At 41.5% G+C, this 12,486-nt stretch overlaps 1 protein-coding gene across 1 annotated transcript; it reads left to right on the plus strand.

Annotated features, from left to right (window-relative positions):
• Positions 1-3,585: 3,585 nt before the first annotated feature.
• On the plus strand, positions 3,586-11,739 carry LOC139667202 (ras-related protein Rab-37-like). The gene is made up of 9 exons (XM_071546636.1): positions 3,586-3,741; positions 8,766-8,876; positions 9,008-9,049; positions 9,209-9,275; positions 9,398-9,450; positions 9,599-9,664; positions 10,267-10,323; positions 10,433-10,509; positions 11,634-11,739. The coding sequence occupies exons 1-9, from the start codon at positions 3,586-3,588 to the stop codon at positions 11,737-11,739; spliced, it is 735 nt and encodes a 244-aa protein (XP_071402737.1).
• Positions 11,740-12,486: the final 747 nt, after the last annotated feature.

The following is a 12,486-nucleotide window of genomic DNA, read 5'->3' on the forward strand; positions in this document are numbered from 1 at the left end:
TCATAATGTTATCAACGCTGAAACAGTGTTGATGGTCCGTGCCAAATACTGAACCAGTGAGTGGCTACAACAGGCAGAGGCATACGTAAATCAGCAGTGTAATACTGCAACAAAACAATGTCAGAACAGTGTTCCTACTGGTCCCTCAGAAAGGTCACCACACTTTAGTCCAGACTCTTTGACGCAGAGACGTAAACACAGCAGTTTTTATTCAATATAACAGTAAGTAAGAGGGGGAATCGAATGTAATACACCATGAACTGACAAAGTGGAATGGTTGAAATTGTTGTTTTGCAAAGGCAGAACATCTGCTGTGAGTGTAATCTAAAATCAAATAAAGTATAGCCTGTGTACAAATTCAAAGTCAAGCCTAGTCTAAGAGCAATAGTGGGGTAATTTCTGTAAATCCTATGGATCTTCTGGAACAGGTAATGTGACAGAAGCCTTCCAGTAGTTAGTTCAGTGGGTGGTTGTTCTTACTGTATAGTGTTCAGGCCTGCCTCTGCAGCAGAGAGGATCCTTCCTGTAGAGGACCACCACCAGCATTAGGATCACTACACAGAGTACTATGCAGGACACTGGCATGGAGAAGAATACAGCACATAGTTACTGTCTCAAAAGGAAACAGCATGGTAAATATCACTGCATATAGACAGTAGACTAGACATAACACTATATAGACAGTAGACTATATTACCTGTAATGTAATGGTATACCAGGTCTCCAGATGGTGATTATCATGATATTATATTTGCTTTTTCCTCCTTAAAAGTCCCTATAGTATAATTTACATCAGTTTGATACTACCTAGTATGACGACGAATTTGCATTTATGTCAGCCCAAAAAAAGTAAGCAAACTCCAATCCGCAAATAAAACATAAGATACATTGAGTTTAACTGGTTCTATATCCCTGAATTTATTGTTCCACTCACCTGAAGTCACAATTACAGTCAGTGGATCTGCCGCCAGAATCGGAGGCATCGTTGCGGAGAAAGACATTTTCACTTTTTTTTTTTCCCTCTTCAAGTCAGTATGTCCGCAGACTAAAACACACACGCTCCTTTTTTTAGTCCAGTTGGGAGTAAACAGCTGTCTCTTTTGATTTCTTGCCTTCACTTAGTCCTGAGCTCATGCACCTTGCATACACGCAAGGTTGGAGAGAACACCCAGGATTACAAACTCTGAGCCAGCTGGGCAAATATTAACACCCACTTGTCTCGCCAGGGAAGAATATAACTAATCTAAAACCGTGTCATCATCACATCAGCACTCCTCCTTTGGGTCCCCAAGCGTTAAAAAAAAAATTCCAATAACGAAAAAAAAAAAAAAGAAAAAAACGCGACGCTGTGAATCTTGTGCAACCTCTAGTGGTATGGAGAGACGTATGAATTTGGACTGTGAGGTTTAATAATAACAATAATAAAATATTAATGATATATGTTAATATATATGTTAATAATAGATCAACTACGAAAAAGAACAGCATTCATATATAGCCTATTTGAGAGGAATGTAGATATCACAGCAAAATTGTAAGTCCTTATATACCAGTAATATTCTAGAAAATAACCTATAGAGTATAGTATTACTATCGGATATAAAAAAAAAAATACCGTAAAATACAATAAGGTCACTAAACTCACTTAGCCTACTATACTTTCTACTTTTTATAGGATGATTATAGGAATATTATGGTATTATAGTGATACCATAGGAGAAAAAACGTACAGTATAAGGTCACTAAACTCAGTCTTGAGTACCACAGGCAGAACATAAGTCCCTATAGGAATATTCAAAAATTCAGCTTCAGTTTGGCTAATTGACTTTAATTTATTTATTTATTTTTTTTAAAATAGCCCTCTGTAAAGATTGACAGCTCTTCTTCACATATATGGGAGATGTGACGACCAATGTAGCATCATAACTCACTCGTAAAAATATGAATTAACTGTGAGGGTGTTAAATGTTTAATTCATGAAACATTTGCAGCCCACTTGCTCTGACTGAATACCCGTTCCTCTTTCACATATGAACAAAAGGGCTGGATGAATCAACCACACACACACACACACACACACACACACACCACTCTTTCTTTCTCCTCCTCCTCCTCCTCCTCAGATCTTCACATTAGATTAGATGAGATGAAACTTTGAAGATCCCCATGGGTAAATTGGGTCATTGCAGCAGCAGAGAGAGGGGTGCACAGAGTATTCGAGATGATACTACAAGCAATTACAGCAAGAGAACACATTGAGGATAATTCAATAGATAAATAAATGAAGTGTAAAACATCTTTGTTGACAGATTTACAGGTTAGAAGCGTATAAGCAAGTGTGCATCACTAGCTGTTTCCATTATCTGGTGTATAGATGGAAGAACATGTGGACAGAAATGTGTCCAGGCATGAAAATGTGCATTGTAAGCTGTTTACATTATCAGATCATATTTATAGATGAAAGTATCATATATGTTATGATATACTGTAAATGTATCAGCTCAGAGACATAGGTGATGATACAGGTGCAGATACAGGTTATGTGCATAAATGCTGATGAGATCACATCCTCTTCGTCTTCCTCATCTTCATATCCTCCTCATCCATCTCATCTTCACTTCCTCCTCACCCTCACATCTTCATATCCTCTTCATCCCCATTTTATCCTCATCCTCACATCCTCCTCCTCCTCCTCTTCATCATCCTCCACCTCACATCCTCCTCATCCTCATACCCTCCCATCCACACATCCTCCCATACTCCTCATCCTCCTCATCCTCCTCTTCCTACACATCCTCCTCTTCCTTCCACACCCTCCCATCCGCCCATCTTCGCATCCGCCTCATCCTTCCATCCTTATCATCCTCACATCCTCACATCCACCCGTCTTCCTCATTCCTACATCTTCCTCATCCTCGCATCCTCTGATTTTCTTCATCATCCTTATCCCCACGTCTTCCTCATCCTCATACCCTCCCATCCTCGCATCCTCTGATTTTCTTCATCATCCTTATCCCCACGTCTTCCTCATCCTCATACCCTCCCATCCACACATCCTCCCGTACTCCTCATCCTCACATCCTACCAACTTTACATTCTCCTCATCCTCGCATCCTAACTTTACATTCTCCTCATCCTCGCATCCTAACTTTACATTCTCCTCATCCTCGCATCCTAACTTTGCATTCTCCTCATCTTCACAGCCTTCCATCCTCCTCATCCTCACATCCTCCTCATCCTCACATCCTTTGATCTTCCTCATCATCCTTATCCACACATCTTGCCCATCCTCCCAGTCCCCACATCATCCTCATCATCATCATCATCATCACATCCCCCGCCTTTACATTTGGCGTGACGTGGGAGAATGGTCACGACTGCATTTCCAGTGACAAGTGATGTAGGCAGCCCAGCCTGCAGCCTTGTGATTCACTCCAAAGGAGGAGCTTACATAGGCAACTGTGCTGCTGGCGGACGCTGTGTTGGAAGGATCGGATGGTTGGGGAGAGACAGAGCGAGAGTTAGTCAGCTATATTTTCCTCGCCCAGCGTCCTCCGTCGTAGACACTCGGAGGAGGACGAGAGGATGGAGCGCATGGAGTCGATGGAGCCGATCTCGGCGTACTACACCACGGCTTACCCGGAGATCCATCCCGGTAGCGCCCAAGGCTCCGCAGAGACCACCGACGACCAGCCGAAGACTCCCCCCGCTCCGTTATACGACGAGGATTTAATGCACAAGGTATGACGAGCTGGTTATGAATTATTATGCTTTTACGTCCAGTCATTACGGCACAGTTTTAAATACTTCACGCACAAATTCCGAACTTTGCAAGACTGGATTCTGGTGCTATCCACCTTACAAAAAGCAACAAACTGTAAAGCACTTAGAAATAATATTTTTTTTGTATCCTTCAATATTTGAAATTAATGAAAACCCGCATTTTCTGTGATGCTTATGGTTACTTTTTATAATGTACAGTATGTCCCTGTATGTTGCTCCGTGCGCTCTCCGTGGTGCTGATCTTGGATGCGGATTAGTTGGTCGCTTTCCAGGCTTGTTACGCGTCATATCTGCCCAAACTCATCATTTCCTCTATATCGGGTGGTCACTTTTATAAGGCTCCTGCTGTTCCCCCTACTTCTATCAACTCACTGCTTCATTAGGGTCAGCAGGGCGGGATGGGGCTTAAAGAGAGATCGTCCTTCGATTATAAGACCCGGGTCCACGTCCAGCATCCACCCACTGACTAGTTGAAATAGGGTTGAGGTTTTATTGTGTCATTTACATTCACAGCTCCACAGATTGAGGGTAATTCCTACCTTTTGTACATTCATGTTTGCTTTACTTGTTTGAATATTTATGTGTCAATATCGGTTTATGATCCAGTGGTAAAGATCATAAGGTTAGGATGGCAGGGTGGCCTATCATCGAGTAAACCAGGCATTGGTCACACTCTGGTTAAGATCTTATGAAGCTGATTACATGAACCTTTGATACTCTGTGATTGAGTCTCCTTGATGCCATGAATAAACCAGTTAACAGACTGTTCCCCTTCAGCAATAGTTGCTCACCTCCATACATGGGAAAGAATGGATGATCCCATTAGAAATCTGTATCTTGAAACTCTTGACTCCTGACTATCACAATGTACCCATAACTCTGTATGGGTTTGAGTTTGCACAGACAGTGAAAACTAAAAGTGAAAGGAGTAGCAATAACCTTAATATGGGAGTAAGTCAGGCATCTGAGTTTCTCATATTTGGTGTATGGTGTTAGTCTGACTTATGTGTTGACCCAAAGTATACTACCATCCTGCAGAATACAAGACAGCACTAGTAGTCTACAACTTTTCACATTTCCCATAGTTCACTGTGTTACTGATAGGATGACATAAAATCCATCAAGAAAGCTGTACACAACATGCAGCACTTATTTATTTCTGTGCATGTTATCACACATTAGAATAATTAGCTATGTTTCCACACTAATGGAGCTATTAATGCAGCCTATTAGCTAATGCATTGCTCTGCGCTGCCTACTGTTCGCAATTAGAGCGCGTGTCCCATTATGCCCTTTTAAGTGCTTGCACCCTTGTGAATTCACACAAACACGCTGAGCACTTCAGGCCACACCAGTACTCTGAACCAAAGTTCCAGAGTCTGGGCATTGGGATTCAGCCATTGACTTCCCTATACCAGCTCCAGTGGTATTGTTCTGCAGCTGACCTCTGACCTCCCTGTGGAAGAGAGAGGATTTTCCTTCGCGGATCAATCAAATGTCATATGGCATTACCTTACCAAGCTTTCAGCGCGATATCATCTCCAGTGCAGTGTGACTGCGGCGAGCTGTGTCAATCAAGGTTGGCGTTTCATTATATTTTGCCATTGGTCTGTAATGCCCTACTTCTGTTTGCCAAGCTGCACTCTTTGTAAATATAGGTCAGTGGGGGAAAGCAGTGCAGCGAGACTTTGATTTCTTTCCAGGCGCTAATGTGGTAATTAACTAATTACATGATGTTAAATTGAATCTAATTTTCCATTTGTCTGATGATTATGTTGTGAGTAAATTTGATCAGTGGGCTTATAATCTGCACATAGACACTATCTCCTACATTCACAATGCACTTCAACTTAAGTGACACAAGTGCTTATTGTGCATTAGGCCAAGGCTCCTGCTGAGTGACTTTCTGTCATTAGCCTGGGTTTGGTAAGAACTGAGCTTTCCCATATAGGCTAATGGTCCAATGGGACAAAAACTGGTTTCGTCTAATGTAACCACTGTGCACTTTAACCGGCTACCCCTTAATTGCCATAGGAGCACTGCTTCTATGTGTGTCAGTGAAGACAGAAATGGAGAGAGGGTTGCATTGTGCGGGGAGCAGGTGTTTTGTCGGGGGGTAAAGTCTAACAATACAAGCTGTCCTTTCGCATGAGTCACAAATAGTAGGTTCAGATAAACAGCATGAAGGAGGCAATCTGTCCAATCTGCCTGTTCTGCTCCCTCTTGGTCCTCGGTCTGACTGATTTTTAGCCATGCAGCACTGACTACTCTCTCTTTCATTTTCTTTCCCTTTTCTTTCCTCATAGGTGCAATAGCTTTTTTCTCACTTCACACCCTCTCTTTCCCCTGAACAGTTATGCCTACACACCAAAAAAAGGACGTTCTTTAGTTAGCATTTTTTTGGTTAGGGTAGTGACCCAAAAGAGCTGATTTGTTAAAATAAGTAAAAAAAAACTGGTAAATCCGAATAAATAACCCAGTGTGGTTCTTAAAAAGTTCCTTTAATACTGTTGATTTGGAGCATTTCATACATTCTTAAAAGGTTCTTTATGGCACCGAAAAATGGTTCTGCTATGGTATAAGCTCTATATTCTAGTATAGTATAGAATGCTTTTTATTGGAGTGTATACATATTCTCTTTTTCTCTGGATCACCACACACACATACACACACACACACTACTTTACATCCAGTTTAAACGTTTGTGAGCTTCTAGGACTTCTGGTTCAATGTGTTGCTCTTATGGAAGCTTCCTTCTCCATAGGAACAACTGGGGCTCCAGCAGGAAGGACGGAAATTCACTGGCAGTTAACAAGCTTCTCGTGAGCCCTGGAGATTAATCAAATCGAATTCTCTCTCTCATTCTTTCTCTCTCTCTCTCTCTCTCTCCCTCTCTCTCTCTCTCTCTCTCTCTCACACACACACACACACACACACACACACACACACATATACACACATCATCATCATCGTCCACATCATCCACGTCAAATTCCCGAACATCTGCGGTTCTTCCACCTAATTGCCTCAAGTCTCCAGGGGCGTGTTACGAGGCAGGCTCACTTCCCAGCTAACCCCCTGTTACCACGGTAACAGCATCATACCCCTATCCCACTACACACACACACACACACACACGCCATCGTGTGTGTGTGTGTGTGTGTGTGGGGTGGGATTTTATGGGTTCTCAGTCATGTCCGAGTGACAGATACATTAATGTTGGATGAGGATCAGATGAAATACTAATATTGCTGTTGGATTGCAGTATATATAAGTCATGCCTACTCTATGTGCGACATTGTAATTATTCTTTCCATTTTTAACCTGCTTCAAATAAAGCTGAACCCGTCTCGCCAGACTATTACGCCTCCAAGTCTCCAGAAAGCCTTGAAGGTTTTACTGCTTTTCATAAGTGACTAAACATAGAGATCTTTGTGAAACACATTTATTGTCTTCTCTCTCAACGGAGAGCATGGGAAAGCCAGAATAACTTATTATTGAAGTTATTGGCAAAGCCCGAGTAAAGTTGATATGGATATTCAGCTCGAATCGGGCGACTGTTCCCATCCCTCGGCGCGAATCCATTATCTGGCGACGCAGGCGGCTCGCAATAAGTGCCACAATCCATATTTTATTCACAGCTGAGGTGCGAAGCTTTTCTCTTAAAACAGAGAAAGCCGCTGAAAATCCCCTCTAAATGCTGAGATCAAAGGGAGTCAGTAAAACTTGTAACAGGGCTGTTGGGAAAAGCTGTTCCAGCATCCCAACACTCAGTAATACTAACACTAATCCTTCCCTCTCTCCGTCTTTATCTCTCTCTCTCTGCCTCTCTCTCTCTCAGTAGTGTTTATCCATAAAAGCGTTAAGCTGAGAACTGAGTTACAGTTGAACCCGATGCCCGCGTACGCCGACGACTACATTTTATCCCTCGCCAAAATAAAAAACGTGACTTTCGACTTTCTTGTCTTGTTTAATGAGAAATAAAGATCCTCAGCCTGCATTTTCAGTAGCGAAACTCACACACAGCCTCTTGAGAGCGGCTCGGTTCAGGTGACCTTGTGTCTCGTTGTACCTCAGTATGACTTTCCCACATAAATGCACAAATGAAACGCGCGGGCTGCAGAAGATGAAGTATTGACCACTGGTCCCCAGTGGCTAACTTGGATGCTGTCTGATGCTGCGTTTCATTCATTTCATTGCCTGAAGGTTATCCCCGTCAGCTTGTGAGTCACACTCTATTACTGGTGCATTGTCAAGCTCTTTGTTGAGGGAAACACTATTTGAGTCGCTCGCACGCACAAACACTCAATTTGACGCAGACGCTGACTCACAATGAAATGATATAACTGGCCGCTATAGGATTTGACTGATATGGGTTTTTGAAGGCTGATACAGCTACAGATATGTTTTGGATTGAAGCTGCTGATAGCTGATACTTAATGCTGATATTCAGTATCTTTAAAGTTGACCTTTTTCTTGCAAAAAAAAACCTAAAAATGAAAAGCATTCAGTTTCTCCCCAGATTTTTATTCTTGTCAAAAATAGCATTTAGACCATCATGGGACACTAAAACTCTCTACTGAAACTCAGGATACTACTACTACTACTAGTACTACTACTAATAATAAATAATAAAACATATTTGTGCATACTTGTATAGAATCTGATCAAAATATCATAATAGAATCAGTTCATGTTAAGGGCTTCCCATAGACACCCAGTGTAGTATTGATCAATTCTACAGTAAATAATGAATCAAACTGCATCATATCCATCATATCAGAGGTGTACCACACTGACTGGACCTGATAATAAAAGGACAATGTCAGGCCAATATATCGACAAAGCAGTCTATTGTTCTAAACCTACTGGGTTTAGAACAATAGACGATGTGTCTGATGTTCAGGCCCCCCCCCCACACACACACACACACACTGATGTGACTGCTGTGCTGTATGTGTGTGTGTGTGTTTATCTTGCAGACGATCCTGGTCGGGGACAGCGGAGTGGGAAAGACGTCTCTATTGGTGCAGTTTGACCAGGGCAAGTTCATCCCCGGCTCCTTCTCTGCTACAGTGGGCATCGGCTTCACGGTGTGTATGTGTGTGTGTATATATGTGTGTGTATTTTTATGTAGATGCAAGCAGCTAGTACAAATTACTACATTACTCAATTGTTAATCTGCCTCGACTCTTAACTTCCTCTGCTTTTCCGCTCCCTTCAGAATAAAGTGGTGACTGTTGACAACGTAAAGGTCAAACTGCAGGTCAGTAAATCAATTTCCAGTGAAAACTTGACATGCTTTCACAATAGCAGGCTATTGTTCAGGCACTGGCCTTGTTTCCGCTCGGGCACCATTGATTTCCTAAGCCTCTAAATGAAAAATGGTTTCATAAGAACAATCACTTGTCTTTCTCTGTTTCAGATTTGGGACACGGCGGGCCAAGAAAGGTTCAGGAGTGTCACGCATGCATATTACAGAGATGCACAGGGTGAGGATTGGGAATAGACTATGCTCAAAATTATCATTTCACAGCCATACTTTTACCCAGGAAGATTACTGAAGTAGGGAATCACAGTCATTCATCCCTTTTTGTCGACTCTTTCTCCAAAGCCTTGTTCCTCCTGTACGACATCACCAGCAAATCGTCCTTCGACAACATCAGGGTGAGTCAGCCCGGACAAATGGGCAATTGAGGAAATAGCCTTCAATGAAAACCAATATGAATGTGTGTGTGTGTATTTACCTGCCTTCCAGGCTTTATAATCAACACACTTTCTCTCTCTGTCTGCCTCTCTATCTTTCTTGTATTAGGCATGGTTAACAGAGATCCATGAGTATGCACACAGGGACGTAGTCATCATGTTGCTGGGCAACAAGGTGAGGAAGGATTGTTTGAGAGGCATGGGCAAGTGGAGGAAAGAGTGAGAGAAGAAAATAGTGAATTGGAGAGACGTGATCTCGACGAAACCCGACTGGACAGCTGGGGTTTCATATGATAGGAGGCACACATGCTAAGGCACAGATATATTCTCATTCACATTCATGCGAGATGGAACATGAGTGATTCCCCATGGAGAAATTGGACGGTTGCAGTAGCAAAATCATAATAGGATACAGAAAAGGAATAAGCAAATCAGGGTATTAAACATAAGCTTTGACATACAAATGAAAGAAACATAATCTGTGCGTCAAGTCTGGAAATATTGTTGGGTTTCCCATCATACACAGTATATTGTTATGGTGCATTTTTAACCTTGCAAGATGCAATATCCCAATACATAAAGGCTTTTTCATATTTTCAGAAAAGAGAGTTGCCTTGGAATTATTTTGATTCTTGTTTTGCCACAAAGTAGCCCTGATTTTTCCTTATTCTAAGCCAAACCAGCCTTGCTTTCCATTTAGTGCATGTTTTATATTGGATCTAATATGACCCAGGTCCTAATCTGGTTTCTCTATCATGTTGTGACTCTCTCTGTCAGGCTGACATGGCCAGTGAAAGGGTGATCAGGAGGGATGAAGGAGAGAAGCTTGCCAGAGTGAGGATTTTATTCATTACTCTGTGACCGATAAGCATAAATGATACAGTTTATAGGAGTATATCATTGCTCTGCTGTTCACTGCTGTTGCTCCCTGCCATGTCTTCAGGAGTATTCAGTCCCGTTCATGGAGACTAGTGCCAAGACCGGGGTCAACGTGGAGCTGGCTTTCAACGCTGTGGCCAAGTATGTTACAGGTTATAATGGGTTTTCAACACTACAGCCAGTATAGTGTCAATTCAATATGTTGTTCAAAGTGTTGTTAATGAATTCAAAATGTCTGCTGGTGTTTTTATGGAGCAGAGCATGGATTAATAAATGCCATGAAAGGATTTTCTGCTTCTTTTTGTTTAGTAGTGTGTGGGTAGAAACTAATGATGTAAAAACTGCCGGATAATATAATAACTTGTCTAAATATAATAAAATCATCTCCCTCTAAATGTGTGGAAAATGTAATAAAATGTATGAATGTAATAAATTACATAACATAATTATATTAACTGGCCATAAGGTGTAATGAGGTGATGTAACATATTTTTAACTGATGATGTAATATTTCATTCTTCTTATTCTTATGAGTTATAACATAATTAGCCATTATTATTATGGCATCATCAGTTTAAAATATGTTACATCCCTTATGAAGTCATAATGGCTGTTTAATGTAATCATGTGATGTTATTATATTATCCAGTAATTTATTACATAAACAGGTTTTATTAGCTTTTCAATCACCTGTTACCTTATCTTGACTTGCAGTTATTACATTGTCAGTTGCTTCAGGGCTTCCTCCTTTTTCTGTTCATATCTTTGCATTTTGCCATTTTCATGCCAACAAATGACAAACATTCAGTGTTTCCCCCAGAATGTTAATCTTGTCAGGTTGGAAAAGCCTCCGAAACAGCATTTAGACCATCATGGGACACTAAATCTCTCCACTGAAACCCAGATTAATTAAATTCTTTTAAGGTTAGCAGCTCCTTAAGGCAGGGTGAGGCAGATTTCATTGTAGGTTTTACAGACTTTTGAATAAAATCCTCCCACACCACACTGGAACGACTTCTCTGCTTCAGACATATAAAAATAATAATTAAAACATATTGACTAGCTGAGGTCAGGGAAGAACCTCCATCACATTGGAGGTGGATGACACTAACTGGCCCATATCTGATTTATAATGAAAAGCTAATATCGGGCTGACAGGACAGCAAACTGATATATGGATCTAACCCTATAAACATATTATGGGAGTCGGTCATATGTTTGTGGATTATAGGTTAATTGAAAAACCGTCTCTGTCTTTTCTGAAGGGAGCTGAAGCACCGGGCCGTCCAGCATCCCAGCGAACCCAAGTTCCAGATCCATGAATACATTGAGTCGCAGAAGGAGAAGTCAAGCTGCTGTAGCTACTTCTGAATCTCACCTCCTCGCTCCCGTCCTCCTCTCCTCCACTCCTCCTCCGCTCCTCCTCCCGTCACTCTGGACGAACAGACGGACTGACAGAGACACGCTGGGAGCAGTTTTGTGCAGACATAAAGGAGGAGGAGAAGGCCCTCGAAACGCATTGCCGCTCCCAAAATATGACAGTCAGTCAAGATTAAAAGCCAAAAGTTGATCAATGGAGCAATCCAACACTGAGGCCTGCTCTATATGCCAGATGCACATGGATGTACGGAGGGTAAACCCTACCAAAACTCAGACCTACATTTTTATTTGCAAAATAGAGTTTACCCATATTTTTATGTTGACATGAATCTTTATGAGGGAAATTCATAGTATACATCATCATAGTAAATAGTATCAAAGTGGTTTAAGATGTAAGAAGACAGAGCCTTTTAAGGAAAAAAAACATAAATTAAAGGTCCCATATCATGTAAAGCAGGATTTCCCTTGCCTCTTTGATTATAAAGGAGTTGGATGTGTTGGTTCTAAACATGGTGAAAGTATCAAAACGCACGGTCGCCAACTAAATCCACACAATCCATATTAGAAAAGCGAGCCTCTAAACGAGCCGTTTGGACTTCGGTAACTTTGTGGCATCACAAAGGTTCGCTCATTATCATTTTTGTAAGAAATAATAGACAAAGTGTTTTTTTCAAAGCGGTTGAGCGGTTGTCATTGTTTATTACCAGAGTGTTTTCCCTACCTGTAGCTGCCTGGCCG

The sequence above is a fragment of the Centroberyx affinis genome, unplaced genomic scaffold, assembly GCF_046629955.1.
Source record: "Centroberyx affinis isolate AG114_WGS23_722 - 3 ecotype Tasmania unplaced genomic scaffold, CSIRO-AGI_Caff_v1 ptg005364l_1, whole genome shotgun sequence".
NCBI classification, from domain to species: Eukaryota; Metazoa; Chordata; class Actinopteri; order Beryciformes; family Berycidae; genus Centroberyx; species Centroberyx affinis.

Excerpts from the sequence above, each read along its gene's own strand:
- LOC139667202 (XM_071546636.1), top strand. The coding sequence starts at position 3,586 with ATGGAGCGCATGGAGTCGATGGAGCCGATCTCGGCGTACTACACCACG. Across the intron at positions 8,877-9,007 it reads CAGTGGGCATCGGCTTCACG|AATAAAGTGGTGACTGTTGA; the intron begins GTGTGTATGTGT and ends CGCTCCCTTCAG. Across the intron at positions 9,276-9,397 it reads ATATTACAGAGATGCACAGG|CCTTGTTCCTCCTGTACGAC; the intron begins GTGAGGATTGGG and ends CTTTCTCCAAAG.